General features: G+C 40.6%; 1 protein-coding gene across 1 annotated transcript in view; it reads left to right on the top strand.

The window, feature by feature from the left end:
* Window positions 1-24,246, top strand: part of LOC102205448 (solute carrier family 12 member 9) — an 85,994-nt gene that overhangs the window by 38,433 nt on the left and 23,315 nt on the right. The window contains exons 7-9 of the mRNA XM_005738327.1: window positions 4,745-4,902; window positions 12,732-12,814; window positions 20,472-20,596. Coding sequence (XP_005738384.1) covers window positions 4,745-4,902; window positions 12,732-12,814; window positions 20,472-20,596 — 366 coding nt within the window. The remainder of the gene's footprint in view (window positions 1-4,744; window positions 4,903-12,731; window positions 12,815-20,471; window positions 20,597-24,246) is intronic.

The following is a 24,246-nucleotide window of genomic DNA, read 5'->3' as shown; positions in this document are numbered from 1 at the left end:
ATTTTAGACAAGCAAATGGCCACATAATGGTGCAATGAGCATAAAAGTGATGTTAGCCATAAGCTAAAGCCATCTCAGTAACCAACTCTGATTTCATCCGAGTATGTATTGAACATTCTCGGGGATCATTAAACTAGATGATCCTCAGTGGTTACATTACTCCTGATGAGCGGTGACCTCGGCCTCTGACAGCAGCATACACAGCATTTGTGATAGTGATGCCGCACTCATGTCATAATGCACCGTAACACACACACATGTACCCGCTCCTCATGTCAACTCATAATTTATCATCCCATTTGAAAAATCTCAGATAATTAATCCATAATGTTAGATTAAAGGTGAATTTAATGGTGAATTATCAGGAGCACAACACGTGAAATGATGGATTAAAAGATGAATGTGCATGAATACACAAATGAGGGCATGAATAAAAAATGGTAAACAAATAAGCTGAAGGATGGAGCGGACTGGGAGGAGTGAGAACAATCGACCAGCAATCTCTGTGGGCTCCTTTTAGTCATCGAGCTTTGTTTCCTCCTCTTTTCTAAATGAGTTCCTTTAATCTGTCACTCGCTCCCTTGTGCTTTTGTTCTCCTCTTTATTTCAGTGGCAGAGCTCATTTCAGCAGGGTGATCTGATCAATAATTACTATACAGGCTACACACACAACAGTCACACAAAGATATACATATATAGTACTCCATAGGTAGCGAATACACAGCCTCAAAAGCAGTAGAGACTTATTTATCCATCCATTGTCTATGCTAACCAGCACCCCCACCCATTCTAGGCCCCCACTGATCATATGTAGGCAGTTTATTAAAACTAAATTTTAACTGAATTTAATTAAATATGATTTTTATACTTGTCTATGGTGATCCTTGACTATAGCTATTTCTTTCATTGTTTTCACATTGATGGGATTTTTTTGTCCAATTTGAACCAAATTCTTCACTATTTTTCTCTTTCTGTAACTTATAGTTATGTTCATAGTGTTTTTTTTACTCCTGCTGTACTTGATTGCACTTGAAAACAAATCCACCATCACAGGTGGAGTCAGGCTGGCTGATGATGTAATGATTCAGCTTTTCAGGTGGCAAACTTCTTATAAATTCGATTCTGCTGTGATTCACACAGCAGTGTTGTGCTACTGGTCCTTAGATTGACCGTTGAGGTGTGGAAGTAAGAAGTCAGAATTGATTGCCGGAGGTTTCTTCCCATTATTTCCTCTTACTGACGCCAACACGCTTGCTCATAGAGGGTAAGCTGATGGTTGCTTTTTTTTTGTGTGTTATTGTAGCATCTTTATCTTACATCATAAAGTGCCTTGAGGTAACTGTTGTTGTGATTTGGCGCTATATAGATGAAACTAAATAATATAAAACAAACACAATGGAAAACTATCCAGTGTGTACCCGCTGTCTGTGCTTCTCAGGGCTGCTTTTTCATAATTAGATGCTATCTTTGTGTCTCTTTTGCATCATGGTATCTTTTTGGAGGAATGCATGCATGCTAGATGAATTCTCCCAGTCAGTTTCTCTCAGCAGCTAGAGAACTTTGTGTGCAAACACTAGTGGTCAACCATAAATTCTATTTAAGCAGTTCTAGATGCAGCAAACGGATGTAGGGCGTCAGGTTTTGTGATCCCTGGATCTCATCTCTAGTTTTTGCAGGTGATGTGGCTCTGTTGGTTTATCCTGTAGCTTGCACTGGGGTGGTTGGTCAGGGACCCTAAGCATGAACTTTATTAAGAACAAGTTATCATACTCCATCTTTCCTGTCCAGTCATCTGTTAATGATAGTGATGTAGGTAGTCAAAAGGTAGAATATGTCAACAAGCCCAACTCCACCCTTCAAAACGTAGCTGGTGTCTAGTTTTCCACTTTTGTCCTGCTGAGACAGTCTGTCCCAGGACTATCCTGCTGCCAAGGTCGTAGTGCTTAACAACTGCACCAAATTGCTGTCTTCCCCATGCATAAAAGTATGAATGCAAAATGCATTTGCTGCCATTCTATTATGAACCAACTCTCTCTCTCTCACACACACACACACACACACACACACACACACACACACACACACACACACACACACACACACACACACACAAACACCCCATTTGTCATCACTGTCATTTCACTGTGGCTTTGTTTTTGGGAGTCAGTTTGGAAATGTCAACTTTTTTGAGATTTATTTTGTTGCTGCCACACGTCAGAGAAATTAATAATCAGTCTATAAGTTCTGACCCAAATCATCAGTCACCTGTGTTACACATGAACATGCACACGCACACACACACACACACACACACACGTGCCCACACATTATTTCCTCATCATGCATGCATCTTTCTCTGTGAAAATTACACGTGCACATTTGAGTATCAGCCCAATGAACTTTTTTCCCGTTTTTCCTGTGTTATGAAAATGTCATGGAGTCTGATTAAAGCAATGGTTCATCAACTTTTCACTGCTGTGCTCACCCCACGCCACATACAACCACACACAAACACAACCACACACACACACACGCGCGCCATAAACAAAGTAGTTGGCATTTCCTAATTTCGAGGGTGATGTTAACTTCGCTGCAGAACCTTTTGTTTAGTTGATTTGTGGTAATGCAAAAAAACCTGCGCGTGTGCGTGCACTGACTGCGTCTCAGGCTCCATGTGAAATAATAGTGTTCTCAGGTCTGTGGATGGAGTGAACAATACTTAATAGGCCCATGATAATAAGTATTAAAATCAGCGGACCTGAAAGAAAACGTGATGGGACACTTAATTAGGAGAGAAAGATGGAGAAAAACAGATAGCGGACAGTGGTACATGTAGATATAAAATGAAGATGGCTGAGCAAGAGAAGCAAGAAAAACCTCTTGAATGGGTTTAAAAACACCATGATGAAAGAGATAGAGGGTAATAGATGGACTGTGTGTGTGTGTGTGTGTGTGTGTATTAAGTTACAAAGAGAGACTGAGATGGATCAGGAAAAAGAGAGAAATACTTTGCACTCTAATTCTCATCTCTCTCGCTGTGTTGTATTGAAAATAGGTGGGGGGCTGGCCGTAATCATGCGCTCCCTGCTGATTTTTTTTGTACTCTCTGATCTCTCTTTCTCCATGTCTATCTTGCACGCACACACAAACACACGGTGTAGTGGGCCCGCTATTTCAGGATCTCATCATTAGGCACCCTGGCATTGTAATCATCACCTCCTCTTCAATCTTTTTCTTTTTCATTGAACATCAGCGCATTTTGGACAAACAAGTTTGAAATGATAAATAACCCTTTGAATTACTTGATTTAGAGCTCCTGATATAAACAGAATACGATTAAAATGAAAGTCTCTGGGTTGATGGAAGATCATTCTTTTTTCGTACTAGGTTGTAGCAGGTTGCCATTTTGTCTTCACACCAAAAGTCAGTGCAGGTCTGTTACAGGCATCGAAATCATTTTAGATAAATAGTGAATTGGAGTGAAAGTTCTGATTCATACTTGGATTTTTCTTCAGCATCGATGAGTATCAGAAAACATGAAAAAAAAATGACCACGGGTCAGTTCACCTGATTGCCCGTTATAAATACCATAAGACATAAATTAGCAAACAGATAGTATTGGCTAATAATCTCTGTTGGGGTGGGTTCTGTTACTTGGTTATCATCGTATGCCAAAATGGAATTGTGTTGGGATTTTGCTGACATTTGTGTTACTATTTCAGAACTTGTAACTGACAAAAATCGTTGTAAAGGTGTTAAGATTATGTTAAAGTTTCAATTTTGATATAAAAATTCTAATTTTGTCACAGCTGTTTAGTGAGGCAGCTGGGTTTGTTTTTTTCAAATATTTGCAATTGAGCTATAAAAACAATGGGACAAGTATTTAAAGCTACATTTTGTAATTACTCTTTGTAGAACTCCACAAAAGCTTTCACCACCAGAGGGAAGCATTTTACTGGTTGGTGTGTTGAATTGTTTGTCTGATGTGTACTGCTGCCTTTGGTATTTCCTTTTAACCCTTTTAGTTAACCTTTATAGGACCTATAACTGAAGTGTGTTCTAAATGAAGTTGTGCCTACAATGTCTTTCATTTCAGTGTTTTGCAGAGACGTGTCAATTACCAAGTGTATTTATCCAAAAATAGCAGCTCTGTTGTGTTGTCAGACTTTATTGTGGTGCAGATGTTCTGTCATTTGTTTAGGAGACAAACATAATGAGGAGTATCTGATGCATAATTATGCAGCTGTGGTATGTTTATGTAGTGTCAGAGATGTACCAAAAGCTGTCTGGAACGTGTTCATTAAAGAGTTCACAACTACAGAAAAGCAACAGCAAGTGGATATTTCACACACACAGTTTTTCTAGGACCAAGTTGTACTAAGATATACTTTGTTAATCTGAAAGGTTCGGAAAATTTTTGACAACGGTTTTGAAATTCCATGATGTTCCTGTCGACTTCTTTCCTAGTTTGTTAAATGGGAGGGGAAAATCATTCTAATTAATCAGCAACTCTAAAACATAGAAAGCACTAAGAAAGGAGTCAAAACTGAGCACAATCTTTTTTTCCCCCAAAAAACTGTGCTTGAAAATGTTCAAGAAATCCTCAAGTTATCAACTTAACAGTGTTCAGTGCCATAAACCTCTCCCAAAAATTCCAGTGCTTTGTTAAAGTACTTGTCCGATATAGTTTAATATTCACTCTGGTTCCTCCTATCTGTCAATTTTATTCTCCAAACCGTTGCAGCCTTCTCCTTCAGAGGGATTACAGTTTCCTGAGAGACATCAATGTTTGGCACCCCTTCGTCCTCATCGGAGTTTATTCCTCCACGCTGTCTGCTGCCATGAGCAACCTCATCGGGGCCTCACGCGTCCTCTACGCCATGGCAAAGGATGACTTGTTTGGTAGGTGGCTCTATGTTTTTTTGTTTTTTTTTCCAAGGGACGCAAAATCTCGACTGAAACCATCGTTACTGACATTTCAGTGTTTAAAATATGCCAGGAACACAGATGTGATTTGTTATATGAAAATGCCACTGACAACAGAGAAAACATTGGTGTCTGTTTCATAGCAGTGCTGGCTGCCAGACAATCAACTGTATACCTACAGCTGCAGAGAAATAAACACTCTTTAAAAATCTTAAGATGATATCATTTAATCCTGACTGTAAAATTTATATTGCTTATAATAATAGCAGCAAGGCGATAAGATGGATTTATAGTTGATGCAGGTGAAATAATCATCAATATCATCAGCTTTAATAACTAGAGCCATAATTACCCTTTCAGATGGAGTATTTTTAAAGCCTTATATAATCTGTTATTTTCATAGTATTTGTTAAAAATATTTAAAAAAAAAAAGTATTTTATATATCCTGATTTCTTTTTTTGCATATTTGCCACCAGTTTCAGATCATCAAAAAAAGTCATATTAGATAACTTGAGTAAATTAAAAGATGTAGTTTTTAATGATGACTTCATGTATTAAGTGGAAAAAAACTATAGAAACCCAATTGGCCCTTTGAAGAAAAAAACAATCATCAGTCATGAATGAAGTGTGATTAACCATAGTGTTTTGAAAGCAGAGTTGTTTCACTAACCACACTCAAGCCTAATTACTGCCAGAAAATCATTTAAATAAAACCTGTGTGACAAAAAGAATTTGAATAAAAACACATCATGACACGATCTAACGAAACAGCTGAGAAACACAGTCGTCGATCATTCCCAAAAGATGTTCGATGAGTGTGTTACAAAGACATTCCTAAGGATAGGTACTCCAGCGAGTACCAAAAATGAACACAAGGGCTCGTCTCATATTAGGCAAAAACATCTTGTTGATCCTCAGTGCTATGATGACATGGAACTATTTGGAAGGTTTGAGTCCTGTTACATCTGACATAAAACTAACACAACATTTCATAGAAAGAACATCACACTAGCACTCACACCTTAGTTGGTAGTGTGATGGTCTTGGACTGTTTTGCTGCTTTAGGACCCTACTTATGAAACTGTGAGTTCTGCTCTCTGCCAGAAAATCAGGAAGGGGACAAATACTTTTGGCAGCACTGTAGTTCGTGTTAGAACATAAGGTTCAGGAGACTTTTTTTTTTTTTATTCCTTCTTGATATATTTTTTTCCAATTTAAATGAGTTTACTCATATTTTCCTCTAATATGTATTCCTATTCTGTGGAATATTCTTAACACGTTCACATTCACCTGCCCCAAGTGGAGAGGTTTAAGTATCACGGGTTCTTGTTCATGAGTGACGGGAGAAGGGAGATCGACAGATGGATTGGTGCTGTGGTCTCAGTGATGCGGATACTGTACCGACCGGTCTGTTGTGTAGAAGTGAAGCTGTCAATTTACCGGTCAGTCTACGTCCCTGCCCTCACCTATGGTCACGAGCTGTGGGTAGTGACCGAAAGAACAAGATCGCGGATACAAGTGGCAGAAATTAGCTTCCTCCGAAGGGTGGCTGGCCTCTCCCTTAGAGATGGGGTGAGAAGTTCAGCCACCTGGGAGAGGCTCAGAGTAGAGCCGCTGCTCCTCCACATCGAAAGGAGCCAGTTGAGGTGGTTTGGGCATCTGACAAGGATGCCTCCTAGGTGAGGAGACAGTGCTATGTGAGATGCCTCCTCACCTCCGGTGTTCCAGGCACCTGCTCCTCCAGCGGAAGGAGGCACCGGGGCAGACCCAGGACACGCTGGAGAGATTGTATCTCTTGGCTGGTCTGGCCCCTGGGTATTCCTGAAAGCATTAAATTTACTCCTACAGCAGGGGGGTATCAGTGTGGTCCTCTACATGAGGCTCATCTGGTAGATGCCCGTGGATTTATTGTTAACACGTTCACATTAGGCTCAAGACAAATCAGACCCACAGATTACAATGTTAGAACTGCTTACTGCCTTGAAAGTATAAGAAAAAGTCTTTGGTTATTTAAGTTATTGTAGAGCTGTGGTCACTCTAATCTTTTGAGCTGATTGTAACCTACAGCAAATACTTTAACTCAGTGTCATCTGACAAAATTATACACCTTTGTTAAACATGATAGCTGTGTGGTAGTGACTCAAAGTTAGAAGCAACGCAACGTCTGCCAGTCTTTTCTGCTAGGTTGTTATTTGAGGAAAAAGTTGCTAAAGAAATAAGAAAAGTAACTAAATGTTGAACTAAGTTTGCAACAGTGATGTAAACTGAAGCTCTGATCTCAGTCACACAAGATGTGACAGTTTCTATACAAAATTTGAAAAAAAAAAGTGTGCTCTGTAATCGGCAGGCTTGTGTCTGATTTTTATATCTGCATCATCATCTGACAAAGACATCACACACATAATGTTATGTATACAGAGATCAATGGGAGAGAATGTTAGAAACAAAGTTGTTACTTTGTTCTCATGTACACCTCCAGAGAGTGAACAGTGGGAGCAAGTGATCTGTTACAGAGCAGTGCTGACTATAGATTACATAGTGTTGGAGTCAAATTGTTAAATGTTGTCATTGTGTTACTTAAATTTGTAAGTCTTAGTTCAAGCATGATTAAAGACATTCCTTTGTCTCTGACCACCTCTCCAACCAGTTTGTTGGTAAATGTATTTTTATAGCGCTTTACTATAGTGCCTAAGGACCTCAAAGCACTTTACACATTCAGTCATCCACCCATTCACGCACACATTCACACACTGGTGATGGCAAGCTACATTGTAGCCACAGCTACCCTGGGGCGCACTGACAGAGGCGAGGCTGCCGAACCCTGGCACCGGCGGGCCCTCTGACCACCACCAGTAGGCAACGGGTGAAGTGTCTTGCCCAAGGACACAACGACTGAGACTGTCCAAGCCGGGGCTCGAACCAGCAACCTTCCGATTACAAGCCGAACTCCCAACTCTTGATCGTGGCTCAAGAGTTGGGAGGCTGCAGTGTTTTATCATAGGCACATCCTATCTGAAGGTTCTGTTTTCTTGGTTAGTAAGCTTCCTGCTTTTATGACCCTTTTGGTGAGCAGGAGGTCACACAAACGCACCCCCAAACACAAACACACTCACATGCATACACACACACATACACACACATACAGATGCTCGCACATACATACACACATAGTACCTTATCTTTTGTAACCATAGGGGGGGTTTACAATGGGAGGTGCTTGTGTGTACTGTAACTGTTTTCAATAAAAGGCGGCAAGGAAGGCTTTTTATTTGATGCTGGCTAGGAGACAGGTGAGGAGCGTTCAGCTCCAAGAGCCTGGTTCCGACCAGTCTCCCTTGCTAGCAAGTAAAAGCTGTTCGTCTTGTTTCCTTGCTTGTCATTAACGGGAATACGTTTCTAAACCAGCGGGGCCTGTGGAAGCGCAGACCCAACACATAGCTGTGTTTACATTTTCACATTTAAAAAAAGAGTGCGTAACAGAATTGTAAAGTATGTGATCATCTAGAGTTTGTTGTATCATCAAAAGATTCAGGTATCTGAAGAAATCTCTGTGTGCAAGGGATAAGGCTGTGATCTTCAGGCCTTCAGGCAGCTCAACCGTCATGATAGTGTCATGGAAATCAGTGAATGAACCCATTTTCTGGGATCATAGTTCACCATACCATCCACAAATGCCTGTTGAAGCTCTTTGACAGTGGTCCCCAACCTTTTTTGCGCCATGGACCGTTTATGTCCAACAATATTTTCACGGACCGGTGTCGCGGATAAATACAACAAAATAAAACCAGTACCTGCACCAAAAAAATAAGATTTATTCATAACACATGGGAAAAGAGCCAGGGAAACCGAGTTAACGATAAAAACGATTTAAAAAAATAACGCTAAAAACCGATAAAAATCCTGAAAACCTTAAATTTCACACCCGAGCCTCAACTCTCGTGGTACCAAATGACTCACGGACCGATACCGGTCCGTGGCTCGGGGGTTGGGGACTGCTGCTCTTTGATACAAAGTAGTCATATTTCAACATGATGCAGAAACACTGCTATCTTCTCTGAGCCAAAGTTAATTTAAAATGAACTGCGGAAAACTGTTCTGTGGTCAGATGAAGCAGAATTTTAAATTCTCTCTAAGAAAATTGGATTCTTCATCATCCGAACTAAAAAGGAAAGGGACCAGCTGGTTTGTTATCAGTAAAGCCTGCATCTCTGGTATGGAGATGTATCAGTGCCTGTGGAATTGGCAGCTTGCATATCTGGAAAGGCTCCATCAATACTTAGAGGTATACACAGGTTTTAGAGCAACTTATACTCCCTTCGAACAGTGAAGGCCTTGCATGTTTTAGCAAGACAAAGTTAAACCACATAGTGCATCTTTTACAACAGCATGGCTTTGTAGTAGAACAGTGCAGCTGCCTGCCTGCAGTCCAGACCTTTCACCAGCGAAACAGAAAAGAAAACACAGAAACAAAGAAAATATGACCCAGGCAGCTAGAACCCTCTATCAGATCAGAATGGGACAACACTCGTCTTCCCAATCAGGATGTTCACAGGCTGTTGTTTAAAGCAGATGGGATGCTACACAGTGTAAACATGGAGCTGTCCCAACGTTTTTTTTTCGCACTGCCAGAAAGTTTCAAAATGAGCAACATGAAATAGTAAAAAGACTCAGCGTAAACATTTGATATACTTGTGTGTTTTATTGTGAATAAAATGTGTTTTTGAGATTTTCAAATTACTGCTTCCTGTTTCTTATTAAAATTTTACACAGATTAAAAGACAAACACTTTGTTTGTACCTTCACCGTGACAGGAAATCCAAAAAGCAGTCCTAATATCCAGCAGAAACTTTTTGTCATGTGTGTAGGTCCATGTGTAGGCGGCTGGTGTATTTCAGGGATCAGTGGTGCTTATTTCTTTTCTTAAAAAAAAAAAAAAACTGTGAAAAAACTGAACACAAACCCTCTGAGTCAAAGCCATTCCCATATCAAGCGAGTGCAGCGTTTGTGTGATTTCAATCACTTCTCTGTGTGAGTCGACGCTGCCTGCTGCTTTGTCGTTATTAATGACTCTGAGCAACTTCCTTATCCCGTCCTCTCCTTTTTTTGTTAAGTCTGTTGCAAATGGATTTGGCCCGTTTCTGTCTGTGTGTATAGCCGCACTTCTGTGCGTGTGTGTGTCAGGGGAGATAAATGGCCGTATTAGTCAGAGTTCCTCGATGAAGTGATCTGATGGAGCAGAGGCAGACGACTCTGGTACGAGTCTGTTCACTCACTGACACCCAAAGGGTTAACTTAAGTTAGATTAATGTCTTTAATTAAGAGTCAGTGACTGTGGAACCATAAATGTGTAGTGTGTGTGTGTGTGTGTGTGTGTAAAAGGGACAGTAGGATCATGACGTGTGTGTTGTTCTGGTTGTTGTCACTCATGCATGCTGCTCACTGCTTAACCTTGCCACTGTCCTATGCAAACTAAGTGATGGATGCGTCAATTTTTCCCAACACACACACACACACACACACACACACACACAATCACCCTCAAAAGAAGTTCTTTGTTTTTCCTCCCTCTCCCACACCTCTTCCATTTCTTTCTCCTCTCTAACTTGCTAATCTCTAACTCCTTCACCTCTGCCCTGCCTCTCTTCATCCTTTCCATCTCCCTGCTCTGCCGCATTGATTTGACTTTAAAGTCGCGCTGATTTAATTCCAGTCCTTTACCATCTGTGAAATTTACTCTTAAACTCAGATCCCCCTCGACCGCCCGCCTCGTCCCTGCACCTCCTGTCTCTCCACCGTGTGAGCCTCGTTATCGTCTCCATAGTCTTTCACCAGCCTTACCTCTGTTGTGCTCAGCCACAACAGGGTTCAAAGCAAATACCATCATCGCCACACGATGAAATGTCGTGCAAGCTATGAGATGTATGTAAATGTATGTAAATATCTTTCAATAGACCATACAGGCCTGTAAGGTATTAAATAGAGTGACGCGTCGTTTGTCTCCCTCGCTGTCGCCTGCCCACTCGCTTTCCCTCTCTCTCGCTCTCCCTTTTCAAAGCAGACATTTAGTTAATTACATAAATTTTGTGCAAATGTCAGTAACGGTAGAAAATACCATCCCCAGTGAAAATCAGATCTGTTCTGTGCACTTTACCATCATCGGTTATTATTTATATCTGTTGCTCTTGAAAATAAAATAAAAAATGGAAAGAAAGCAGTAACAGAACCTCGCGAGTCGGAGCGGGATTGGCTGTCGCTTCCAGGAGGAGTTTGTTTTTTAAATCTCATACTGTGTTAATATCTCCCTACTTGAGTGTAATGTTCAGAATTTAAAGAGTGACAAATTAGATCGTCAAAGGGACTTGGATGTACTTTCAGTAATGCATACCAGCAAAATCTTGTTTATGGTCATTGCCTCGACTGTTGCACATGCAGACTGCGACAGCCGCACCTCCATTTCAATGTACTAATGGCTGCGCTACACACCCCAGGTTACGAAAAGCGAGACGTACACAACCATACAAAACGACACTAAAGCGTAGTGCACACCAGCAGTTATGACTTAGCTTTTCACGTCACTCACATTCACGAGGTCGAAAAATGGCACACATAAACTAAGCATTAGACCAAAGGCCTGCAACAGGCACAATGACTGACACCTGTGGGGTATACAGCGAAGGAAGTTCAATACAGCCAGGCTTTCTTTGGATCAGCTGCTGTGACAAAACCTGAAACCCAGTGAGGGATAATGGATATCACAACGTTGGTTATCAGCGTTTTCGGCTATCCAAGCTTTCTATTTCTTCCTCACATGAAAAGAGTTGTTTTGTGCACCATGTGACTCTTCCACACAAAACAATCCCTGTCAGTTCTGCCTACGCCAGTCAGAGATGATGACGATGATAAAATAGTGAAGTAGAAAAACAGTGTTTTTTAAGCTGTTATTTTTACTGCAGTAGTTCTGAAAAATCAAAGCACAGATTAAAAATGATGAGTTTGCTCATTAGAAGCTGCGCATTAGTAACACAACTGAAACTATAAACTGGATATATTTAAACATCAAACGTTACTTTCATAGTCTACCAAAGGTGTGTAAATTGCTTTTTAAATTGCTTTAGTTTGTCAGCACATCAAAATAAAATTAATTATTCGACTTATTGAACAGGTCTTCTTGCTGTGTGAATGTATGTAAAACATTTATACATTTTTGCATCACTTCCATTGACAGTGTTGGGCTTCATTTGGCGGTGTTAGTAACGTGTAACTCAACAAACTGCACATGTAAACTGTATTTCCTTAGCAGAGAATCTATACTGCAGAGAATCAGTGAAAACATGAAGCTTCCTGCTGGTTTTGAACTGAAACTCAATATAAATAAAACTCTGAACAGGTTATATGTTCATAGACATACGTTACCATGGTGATTTAGCCAGTTTAAAAAAGAGGATAAATTTTTGTGACACTGAAAACTTTAAGCTCAACATAGCTTGCTAACCCAATAATCATGATTCTTAGTACACCCCAGTGCTCTGCACTTGCTATTTAACTTCCCCAGATATCGACACTGTGTCAAGCTGTGTCCCCTTTTCTGCTTCTACGAACACATTTAATAGATAACACTGTCTATTAAAACCGAGAAAGGCCATTTGTTACAATCTTTCACTGATTAAGCTGTTCTGTTGACACATGCTTTACTGATGTGAACATGGAAGACTGTTGTTACGGTGATGCTGCTGATAAATATTTTAATACTAAGATTCAAAAGGTCACTGTCTTTATTGTTTTTGTTTTTTTCTCACCTCTGCAGGTAAGGCGCTGTGGCTGGCTAAGAAGACATCTCGCAGTGGCAACCCCTGGGTCTCAGTGCTGATCTCCTGGTTCCTAGTGCAGGTTAGTAGTGATAAGCAAATCAGTATCAGCAGATAAGTGCAACTTTATATCACGTCAAGCAGTACTGCTAAATAACTGTAAGTAAATGTTTTGTAATCAGTGTGTGGGCTGAGGAGAAAAGAGTCTAATGTTAGAGTTTGTCCCGTCAGCTTCATGTTTTGTACAAATCCAAATGAGGAAACATGTTTTGAATAGCAAAATTAAAAGCAAAGGAATGCTGTGTCAAAAATAAGAGCTTCAGTGATCAAACGTCCAAACAAGACAACACTAGCCTTAGACTTGGCTTTCAATATTTCACTGAAATCAGTAACATTCTTCTACGGGAGATATAATTCTCAGTACATAAGGAAGGTAGAGAACCTTCAAACAAGCCAATATTATTTCTGTATAATTAATGCAAGGTTGGCAAGGTGGAGGGACAAAATCATCGGGAATTCCTGTTGTTTGGATTGTTCAGTGTTTTTCAAAGAAACTTTCCTCAGGCAAGAAGATCAGAAAGTCCTCTCTCCCTTCAAACTAAACTTATTCATTCACCAGTTCAGCCTGAGCAGTTTGATGTCTTTGTTTTCTATCACCGCTCAATCTGCATCCACGCACACCTGTCATAGTGCTGCTTAAATTTGTGCATTTGCATTAAACAAATGGCACCTGAAGTCAGTTATTCTGTCGACTAATGCGTTCCAAAGGCGTGCTTCTGCATCACTAAAGTCTCTTTGGTTTAATAGAGTTCAGTGAATTTTCCAAAAAAGCACAACTTACTTACTTTAAGTAGTTTTACTGTGTTGATTGGTAGGTGAGGATGCTGAAATTTCCTTTCCTTCCCCGTCTTTTATTAATAACACTTTAAAATTTTTGATAGACAAAGAGATATAAATAAATAGAGAGATAGGCAGACAGGCTGTGGGATTTGCAGAGGATAGCAGCTGGAAGGAAAATGGATCAAGATGAAGTGCGTTCACTTTTGTAACATGGTTACAGACTGCTACCACAGAGGCAGTATCTGTCAGATATCTGACAGTTTATAATGTTATTCATAATTGCTGCAGGCATTTATGTCCCTTTAGATTAAAGTGGACCCATTATGTGTTTCTTTATTTTTCTGTCATATATATTTTGTTACAATGGTGGCTGCCAAAGTTTCAAATCGGGAGGCCAGTGGATGTAGATGTAATCCCTGTGAGCCAAAAGGTCAGGCTTCAGACTTCTCACTTCATTTCTCCAATCTAGGAAGAACATCTATCCCTCCGTCTGCTCATTTTTTTGCCACTTTTCTGGATCCAGGAGCACAAGTCTAAGCAGAGAGGCAGAGAACTTTCCTCCCTCAGCTCTTCTGAGGGGGCTAGCGAAAAAGATGTAGTCCCTCCAGTGGGTCTTGGGTCTGCCCCTGGGCCTCCTCCCAGTTGGATATGCCTGAAACACCTTGCATAGGAAGGACAAAGGAGGCAACCTAGTCAAATGCCTGAACCACTCGAACCCCCTCCTTTCAGTGCGGAGGATAACGTCTCCACTCTGAGCTTCTCCCAAATGGCCGAGCTCATCGTCCTGTCTCTAAGGGAGTGGTCAGCTCATGGCCATAAGTGAGGGGAGGAATGCAGATCAACTGTTAAATGGACAGATTCACCTTCACTCTCTCTTCACCATCGCACATTGAGCCCATCTGTCGACCTGTCAATACAGCCCCCCCTCTTCACTTTCCTTTCTACTATCATTAGCATGGTGTTAGTCTTCAAACCAACAACCCACTTCACTTATAGTGTCACAGTTGTAAATAAAACACAACCACATTAGTATGTTGTAACATGCATACTTATTTCTTTATGCTGAAACATAAAAGCTATTTCAGACACAGTTACTCAGGAGACTACAATACGAAGCTGCAGCTGACAAACAGGTGGCAGGTGGTGGCTGCCGTTACATTTTGTCTTTCTTCACACTTGGACCAATCTATGACTGCATGGATGAACCTTTCTTCAGCCTGATGGGGCTCACATTGAGTCTTTGCTGTTAACTCCCACCGCAAGCACCAATATCATACCAATAGCGTGGAAGTGTGCTTTTTAGGGCTTTGTTAAGCAGATGTTTAGTTCAAGTTAATCAAGATAATCAGGTGTAAAAGGCTGTCAAATGAATTCAAAACCTTTAAGTGGAATTAACATTATACAACTTAATCCTTTCAATTCCTTTAAGCCTTCAGCTTCACAGTATAAAATACAAACTATTTAGAACTGTCCAAGAATAAAAATAGGGAGGTGGAAAACATTAAGAAGCATTTTTGACAAGCAAAATTATAACTAAACAAGAGTAACTTATCATCTAATCGATTCACTTCCCATCTGGGTTCATTACTAGCAACAACCTGGTGTGTAGGTGATTAAAGTATAGAGGCAGCGCAAACTGAACAAGACTGAACAATATCAGAGCAGCTGAATGGAAAAAACTGGCACTTTTTTCCCACTCTGACCAAAAGACAGCACATAGTGTTTTTCTCTTCTATTGTGTCACCTAAGTGGAGGAAAGAAGCCAATTTAGACCAGGAGAAAATATTGGCAGAGTAGAGGAGGGTGGGGATAGAGATGAAGAGCAGGCGGAGGATCTTAGGAGCAAATAGGCCTGACTAAACCATCATTATCAGAGGTGAGTGTTAAAGGCTGAATGGCTTGTCATTATTTGCGCCCTCTCTTTTTCTCACTCGCTGTCCCCCTCTCGTCCCCTTCTCTTCATCTCTGGCACTCTCCAGGAGCGGAGGAGGAGCAATTAGATGGAAATCGTTAGCTGCGTCGCTGCTGCTGCCATCATCAGAAATCATTGACTCCTGTCCTCTTTCTCTCTGCCTCTTCCTCCACCATTTGAATGATTCACTGATGACAAAAGTCTGATTGTAATCTTGCCTTAAACTCTCATGTGCTGCGGGATTGAAAAGGAAGGAGGAGGGAAGAGGGCGGCAGGGGCCTTGCTTTATTGGACTTCTAAGTAAAGGAGAAATGGTCGGGGAATGCAGGGAGAGAAAAGTATAAATGGTTGAAGAGAAGACTGAAGAGCATAGGGTTGGATGGTGATCTGACAATATAGGCTGCAACCCAAGAAAAATAAATGGTATGTATGTCACTTCCAAAGGACGTCAATAAACTTGGCAAAAACAAAGCAAGATGAACCGGACAAAGCCGCAACAGCCTGGCACTTCCTCCTTATGCTGGTCATCAACTTTGTCACACACTGCTGTGTGATGGCGTCCCACTCTTCAACCAGCATTTGTCATATGTCAACCAACATGGTTGTGTTGAACGCTCTGGCTATAACAGTACGCCCAAGCTGATCCATAGTTTTGATTCTACTGTCCAGCACTAATCGGGCACTGATGTGTTGTTGGGACAACTTAAATTGTTGTTGTTGGATTCAGTTCCAGCTTTCATCACTGTTGATGCTTGACTAGTCATTTTTACACTGCCGGTGATGTTTGATAATGTTTGACCGCAGTTTTAGGCTTAAGTTTTAGGCTGGTCCTACAGGCCGGGCGTTTGGTTTCAAATAATCTCAATGGAATCTAAAATCTTGTTAAGAAACGTGACAGATGTGAACATTTTTGATGACTCGTAGGCAATTCAGATGGATACAGACCTGTCGATAGCCACCAGGTGTTCTCCAGCCGGTAATCATGAATCTTGAGTTGGATATAAGAGTTGAGGGTGGCTATGTTATGGACATGGATGCAAATTTCATCTGAAATGACTGCTGATGGAATCCGTGTTAATATAAAACAGTTGTTTGGGTCTTTAACAGACGATGGGAGAAAGCAGAGCTCTGTACAACAAACATCTTTCCCCTTTGTTGGTGTAGAGGAACATTGCCTCCTTGCCTCTGTGATGTCTTTGTTTTTGATGCACAGTTTGACTGATGTCAGTTATACTTTGCTCCCTGGTTACCTTACACACAAGGAAACTCCAGAGTTTGGGACCAGTACCGGTCCAATCGTTTGACATTCTAGTCTGTATTTGAGTGTTAACGTGATAGGATCATTTTACGTTTTATAAATACTAATATAATAAATTGTACATGTCTTCATAGTCAAGTTATTTTATAACCCTCTTGAATGAAAGGTGAAAGTCTTTAATTCTTGATTGTTTTAGTTCAAATTCACTGTGGTGTTGTACCGAATTGTCTCTGTCCTAACTGATGGACCCGGCTTTCTGCATCTGAACTCAAATACACACTCTAGAATGTGCTGTATGATTGTTACCTGTAATGCTTAGCCATGTCTGGAAAAGCACAGTTCTGTAGTAAAAAGCATTACTCAGCTTTTTCCACTTTATTCTTTTTATTTAATAGAAACGTGTGTGTGAGCCCTTACACTGCAAGGACCTGTGTGGCAATTAATGCACACTGCTCTCCAGTAAAAACAGTCTTTTAAATCAGCGCATAATAGCAGGATGGTGTGTGTATGCACACACAAACGCAACTCATTCACACTCAGTTGGTGTACTGTCAGAGCGGTTGTACATGCAGGCCTGTGTCTGAGTTAATGGCTAATTAATGCTCTGGTAGAGCCAGCTCCCACGGGTGCACTGAAGAGACACCCACTGACTTTGACTGTCAGAGGTCAGCAGTGCTCCCTCACACACTTTCTCTTTTTCACTTGTCTTCCTCTCTCTTCTTTGTCTTCCCCCACTTCTCCAGCCTCACTGCTCCCTCGGTGCATCTGGTGACCTGTTCTCCCCGCCTGTCAATAATGTGACATCATTAATTTCAACTCCCTACCGTTACATTTTCTACCCCCTCTCTCTTCTTCAGTGTACATCTGCCTATGGTGGCTGCTATCTCCCCTCCACACATACCAATAATATATCCTTGAGCTCATGAATATGTTCCCCAACTCTGGAGAAGTTTCTCAGTAGCAAATCATAAAACACACAATAAAAGGAGAGAGAGAGGCGGTGTTCTGTGTTTGTACAGTACAGCAGTTACCTCCTTGGTCTGTGCAATCAGGCCCTGCAGCTCACAAACACATATAAAAACCTCACTCCATGATGATGAAACGACTGCAGGAAATGTTTCATTCGGCACAGACGAGCTAATGACGGTCTTTACCTGAAAGATTTACATGTGCTGTTCCTCCACCAAAGTGAAGGTGAGGTGCTTGAGGAACGGAAGGTAGCAGTGGGGAAGATATCCATTTCTGACAATTTAGTCGTGTTCGCGCCACAATTCAACAGAGATTGTTGCAAATGAGTGTAATTTACACACTGAATGAACAGCTAAGCTATGGTTTGCGTGATGGTGATAATGTGTTGTGAAAGTAGCACACATGTATTACTGTGACATTAGTTTTGTTCAAATGAGGGATAGTTGAGCTGAGGAGGGGGGGTGATCATGTGTGTTTATTTTTAAAGTGTAGTTTCACGTCAAATACATCTGAGATATCTGCTTGTAATATTCTCTTGGATGTGGATACAGTTGATATTTACAACCATGAAGTGCAACATAGAATAAATTAAATAAATGTCACACATTGAGTGTTATTTTATAGTTTTGATGTCTTACACGTTGTTGCAAATAATAAAATAAAGAAATGGACAAGTAGTTTCCATCTTAAGAAGTCTCTCAAAGTAGAATGGGAGCCAGAACCTGAACCATCCCGTAGCTGTGCTACTAAAGGCTCAGATTGTTTGCCCCCCTTTTCCACTCCTGTTGCTCAATGTTCACTGCCCCAGTTGGCCGTCACAGACCCTGGTTCTGCAAAAGGTTTCTTCCTATTAAAAGGGCGTTTTTCTTTCCCACTCATGCCAAGTGCTGCTAAAAGGAGATCACTTCATTTTGGAGTCTTCTTTCTAATACTGTAGAGTGCTTAGCTTGCAATATGTACTGCTGTAAGGTAGCTGTTGTTGTAAATTTTCTCTTTATAACTAAAACTGAATTTAAGTGAATAAAAAGTTTGAAGCATTTACAGAAAGAGCAGGAAACCCTCAGAATTGAGTTTTCAGTTTAGCACAGTTGTCTGTGAAGCTTTTAGCTACTTATAATTTAATAATGATTTGAATTTCTGATCTTAAACTTTGCTATCAGCATTTAGTGGCACATTCTGCAACTTGTAGTTTGAGACAAGCAAGTAAAGTGAGTATTAGTCTTATAATTGACACATTTTAATATTTACTCCTAGCAGCTCGTGGCCCAAAGTCAAGAACAACATAATTTGGTATAAAATTCAAATTGTGCTGTAGCTTTGTGCATATAACTTAGCCTTTTGCATTTCTGGTCTAAATGTAGGTTTTTCTTTTTAAATAAATTTTTGGTTAGATGCCTGAAATTATGACTGCTTTAGGCATTTTCACATTTTATTTTCCACCATTTAATAAACATGTAAATACCCCATTTTTGGCTTTTGTGTTTTAGGGAATAAGATGGCTAACAAAAGGCTAAATGAGCGTTCATAAGTTTCCCGGGATATTCTACATCATCACATCTAACACAGAGATGACCTGTGACAGTCATTCAAAAAATAATGTTTTTTTCTTTCACGGCTTAATAGTAGTGTGTTAATTCTAGGTTGATTACAGGGTACTGGTAAAACGAGGGAGAAATATATATTTAAAAGAAGATGCATATGCAGCAACAGTCTAATACTCCAGTATCCAAAATGACCATTTCTAGTCCAAACATTAAGCTATGTCATTGTGATTTATTATGCTAAGTAAACTGTTGTCAGGTGAAACAGTCGAAGCTTTTACTGTCTTTATTCGTGACTTCCCCGTCCAAACATTACTCGCAGTGAATTGCATAGAGCCTTGTTCACACATTCTGATATCAGGGAACATGGCAGGGAGCAGGGCTTATAATGAGGTCATCATTTCCCTGCTCCATTAGAAGTCAACTAGTGCACCTCTGTAAGAAAGGGTGAGTCTCATACATCTATGTGCTGTCATTATTATTAGATGTACGGCTCTCCCCCTGAATCGGCCACTGAGAATATAAAGTGCAAGCGGATGTGGCTGTTTTGTCACGTAGCTGCCATAGCTAACATAGCTGCCTGTCTGAACAGCAGGCTTGATACCATCTTAATTAAAACTCAACATTAGCCTCAGTAAGTGGCTCCCAAAGTGGAGCCAGATGACCACCTGTGGTCCTTCCAAGATCCCCAGAAAAGTGTAGAACAGTTTAGTTTAACGGTGTCTTGCTCCCTAGATGCTAGTCTAATCTATCCTTTATGTCACCTCTTTGCCACAGTGGAGCTAGATAATCATATCTCACAGCAAAAAGGTTTCTTGGGACCAAAACTCAATTATCTAGGGATCCTTGGCTTGAAAATGTATGGAACCTCTGCCCTTGTTAAGACCTCACTTTAAAGCCTCTGAGACGTTTTAGCTCCAACAATTCTCTGATTGCTGGTATTATTTTATATATTTATTTTTGGTTATTTTATATTTTTGGAAAATATCCAGCTAAGAGGCAAACAAAGCTCAGATGTATCAGAGCAGCTGACATGGCTTTAACTTCATATTTTAGATTTTTGGAAGTGAAAAGTTGTTAGGCGCTGGAAAAAAGTCATAAAAAAAAGAATTAAAATGCACTGTTCTGACTGTAGAATGTAGTATAGCTCTAAATGCTAATCTCTTCTCTGTTTGTCTTCCCCCCTTCTTTCCCTGCTTCTTTGTTTCGGTCATTCTAGCTGGTCTTGTTTTCAGGGAAGCTCAACACCATCGCCAGCATTGTGACCATTTTCTTCCTGCTGGTGTACGCTGCTGTGGACTTGGCTTGCCTCGCCCTAGAATGGGCCTCGGCACCTAATTTCAGGTACACACACGTCTGGTAATTTACACACACATGTAGACAGAGATTCTGTGCCATAATAAAAGCTTATGGCTTTCTTGCACATGTTCTCCATCACTTTTTCCTGACTCACTGAGCACACTGCGCTCCCCATTGTATTTTTTTCCCTCTGCTATTGTTTATGTATATGTGTATTTGGAGGTGGTTGTTTGCCAGCTGGATGCTGCAATAGCGACGGTGTACTAATTAAAAGACATAAAACTGGCCACTGCTTATAGCCCCATATTGGACAGGGACTGACAATAAAACTGTTTGTCTTTGTGGAGGCGCAGCCTGAACTGGATGCTCAAGCTACAGCGTGTGGAGATGCTTAGAGATGTAAATTTACAATGTTTGTGGAGTGTGTGTGTGTGTGTGTGTGTGTGTGTGTGTGTGTGTGTGTGTGTGTGTGTGTGAGAGAGAGAGAGAGAGTGTGTGTGCTCTGTTTGTATTCCTAGGATGCTTGCAGTGATTCTGATTTATAAAAGCTCCTGGAAACCATTCTCACATAACAGTAGCACAACTCTGTGTGTGTGTGTGTGTGTGTGTGTGTGTGTGTGTGTGTGTGTGTGTGTGTGTGTGTGCGTGTGCACATCCCTGTCTCAATGACATCATGACACAGCCAGGCATTTGATTCGATCTGCAACTTTTTATGACTCATTTCATATTTTCTTTGTGAGGTGTTGATGGTGTCACACGAAAAATCTCTTGGAAAATCCAATAACCTGTATTATTGTGGTTTTTTATTTTTTTATTTTAAAGATTCATACTTTCTCCGCTGGCTGTGAAATACATTTCCAATGTGTTAACTGCCACTGTTTTTATTTGTTATGGGGGAAATGGAACTGTTTAAAAACCACACATCGCTTTATTGTTGTGACAAATTGCCTCCAGCGCTGCATTTGCCGTTATATATTCCTCTGCAGTGATAGTTGGAAATGAGGCAGAAGACATGTTAGAACACTTCTGCCCATATCAAGGACACATCAGTCAAGTGAAGCCGAAATCGGGATACAGCAGCAAACGTCAAACATACTGTATGTGAGGAAAAACAAAGAGGTTGATAAGTAATTCGTGTAATATTGGATCTGGGCGCAGTGGGATTTATTCAGCTGTTCTCTGAACATTTAGGTGCACAATATGAGTGGATTAAACTGATGGCTGCATATTGGAGCTGAGCACCACAATTATACTCCTGGAGAGCAGTTTAGGCATTGAATTCGTCACTTAAGGACATTCACACAGAAAGAGAGTACTTGTAAGATGATGTTCTTCAACAACAGCTGCTTCTATTTTCGATATTGAATGGAACCATTTATTCGCAATAGAACTATTGATCGGGACTTGGTGAAGGTCGAAGATGAAGCGATGCCTAGGAAAATAACAGAGAAATATCATTAGGTGCCCCTTCAGTGAGTCTGTCTGTCCTGTGGATGAACTCCCAACTCCATTGTACTGCATTGCAATAACAGTAGCTATGCTAATTGTTGTTCTGTTTTGCAGTATTGGTTCACATGGCGTAGCAACAAATGAAGCGGGCTTTCACTTACTGAAGCTCTTGTTCGCTTGACCCTGCAGCTTGCATTAAATCTTGTATCTCTAAAGCAGCAGAGATACAATCATTGCCAGCTGTTGTCCATGATGTTGGTGTTTGAGTGTGTCCGACTACAGTACAGCATCCTCTAGGGAGACAGCTGAGCTGTAAGGATTGCCACAGACTTTATCAGGGGTATAAGCTAGCTAGAAGCTGGCTAGTTAACAAAATAATTGCATGGAGATTTTTCACAAATAAACTGATTAAAAAAATAGAACTAAAATTTTACTAAACTTTTTGCCAAATACTAATAAAAGAACTGATATGTCAGGAATCCCTCTGGTGATATTGTTTAGAGGCATGTGGCATGTTTTTTTCCAGCTTTTTCTTGCGTGCATACAATGTGTATTTACTGCAATCACAACAGAATAAGTCCATATCTATAAAATACCTAAGAATGTGTTCATAACTGCTTTGAATAGACTGATGTCCAGGCCCTTAAAGTGCAGAATTAAAAGTCTGTGTCCGTGAGAGAAAATTTTATTTGCCAGCATGTTGATGATTTTTCTGTAGGTCTCAGATAACTACAAAGAAGCAGCAGAAATATAGACAGATAGCAAGTGTCTTTAGTAACGTGTTTGACCTTAAAAATCTCAATCTGAAATCCCCATTTCTGAATATTACCTGCTGAGTCAAATGAAGTCAGTATGGCACAGAAAGGTTTTAGAAAGCTTCACGGATATAAAAGCATATTAACATGAAAAAAGGCAAGAAATCCAAACAAAGATTTTATATAAAATGTACATGAACAGAGACCCTGAGAAACAGAGACATGAAGCGAAAGAGAGACAGAAGCAGAAAAATGCAGAGAAATAACAGAAGGCTGATCTGATACTGATGAAGAAACTGTGCATCTGCTCTGTAGCTGTCTGCTCACTGAAGCTAGCTGAAGCTTCTCCTCTTAGACTTGGTAATCGCGACTTAGTAAGAACATCAGTTAAAAATGCACCTTTAATAGCTTCTTGTAAGTATCATTCAAGTTTGCTTCCCCAATATTTTAAGTTTGGCTATATTCCAGAAAAAGCTACTTCCTCTTTTTATCTCTGGAAACCGCTGCACGACCAACAGTTCAGCACTGGAGGATCTAAGCGTGTGAGTCGGTGCATAAACATGACAGACTGTCAGAAATGTAGTGTGATCTGAGGCCATTTGAGGTTTATATTCTGTAGGATACTTAGAGGTCAGTGAAACTCTGTTAAAATGGAGCTGATGTCCTCTTTATTTTGGTAATAGCCTTACTACAGAGTTCTGAATAAGCTCCAGCAAAAGCTACTGAAGCTTTGGAAATTCACTCAAAAGCATGTCTTCTATGGGGGAAAGTTTTCACTTTAAATTTTGGCAGAAATGTTTCAAAGCTGCGATTCCTTCATCGGTATTCTTCCAAATTAGCAATGGCTAACTGCCACAGGAGTGCACTGTGGACACCAGTACACACTGTATACTTTAGTGAACAACGGGTTGCTCAAAAGTGAGTGTGAGAGAATAAGTAGCTTTGAGTGTGCCACACTCAGTACCAAGTGTTTCCTCTGGTGCCCTCCATATAGAGTGCTGTGTGCTATCTGCTCATGCCTCGTTATCAATATGTGACCGCTGGCAAAGGCTACAGGACACAAAGTTAGCCTCAAAACTTTTCCCACTATCCCCTCTCTGTTGGCCGAGGGGACCAAGGCCTCCGGAGCTGATAAGATGATGTGTGTGTGTCGTCCCCCCCCCACTGTTAATTCCGTTAGTTCACTGTTGCTGTGTCACTGGGCAAATTTGAACGCCAGTTGTTTATGTGTTTATTCGTTCAATTTTTTTTTTGTCTTTCTCTGTGCTGTCTCTCTCTGTGCTCTCTGTCTGGCTCTCTCCCACATCTCTTTCCAGGCGAAAAGAATTAAAAGCCATTTAGTGCTGTCTCTCCCCCTGAGAACTACTGTGTAATTAGCATAACTAATTTAGCAGAAATATTTCCCTTTCCCTTAAATTTGCTGTTGCGTAGGGGAGGGAAGGGGGCTGCAATTATGATGTAGCGGAAAAGATGCCTGCTTGTTAAGTGTGT

The sequence above is a fragment of the Pundamilia nyererei genome, unplaced genomic scaffold, assembly GCF_000239375.1.
Source record: "Pundamilia nyererei isolate P.nyererei 1_Seehausen unplaced genomic scaffold, PunNye1.0 scaffold00083, whole genome shotgun sequence".
Classification (NCBI taxonomy): Eukaryota; Metazoa; Chordata; class Actinopteri; order Cichliformes; family Cichlidae; genus Pundamilia; species Pundamilia nyererei.
Note: the sequence above shows the minus strand (reverse complement) of the source record. Positions and strands in the feature narration are given on the sequence as shown.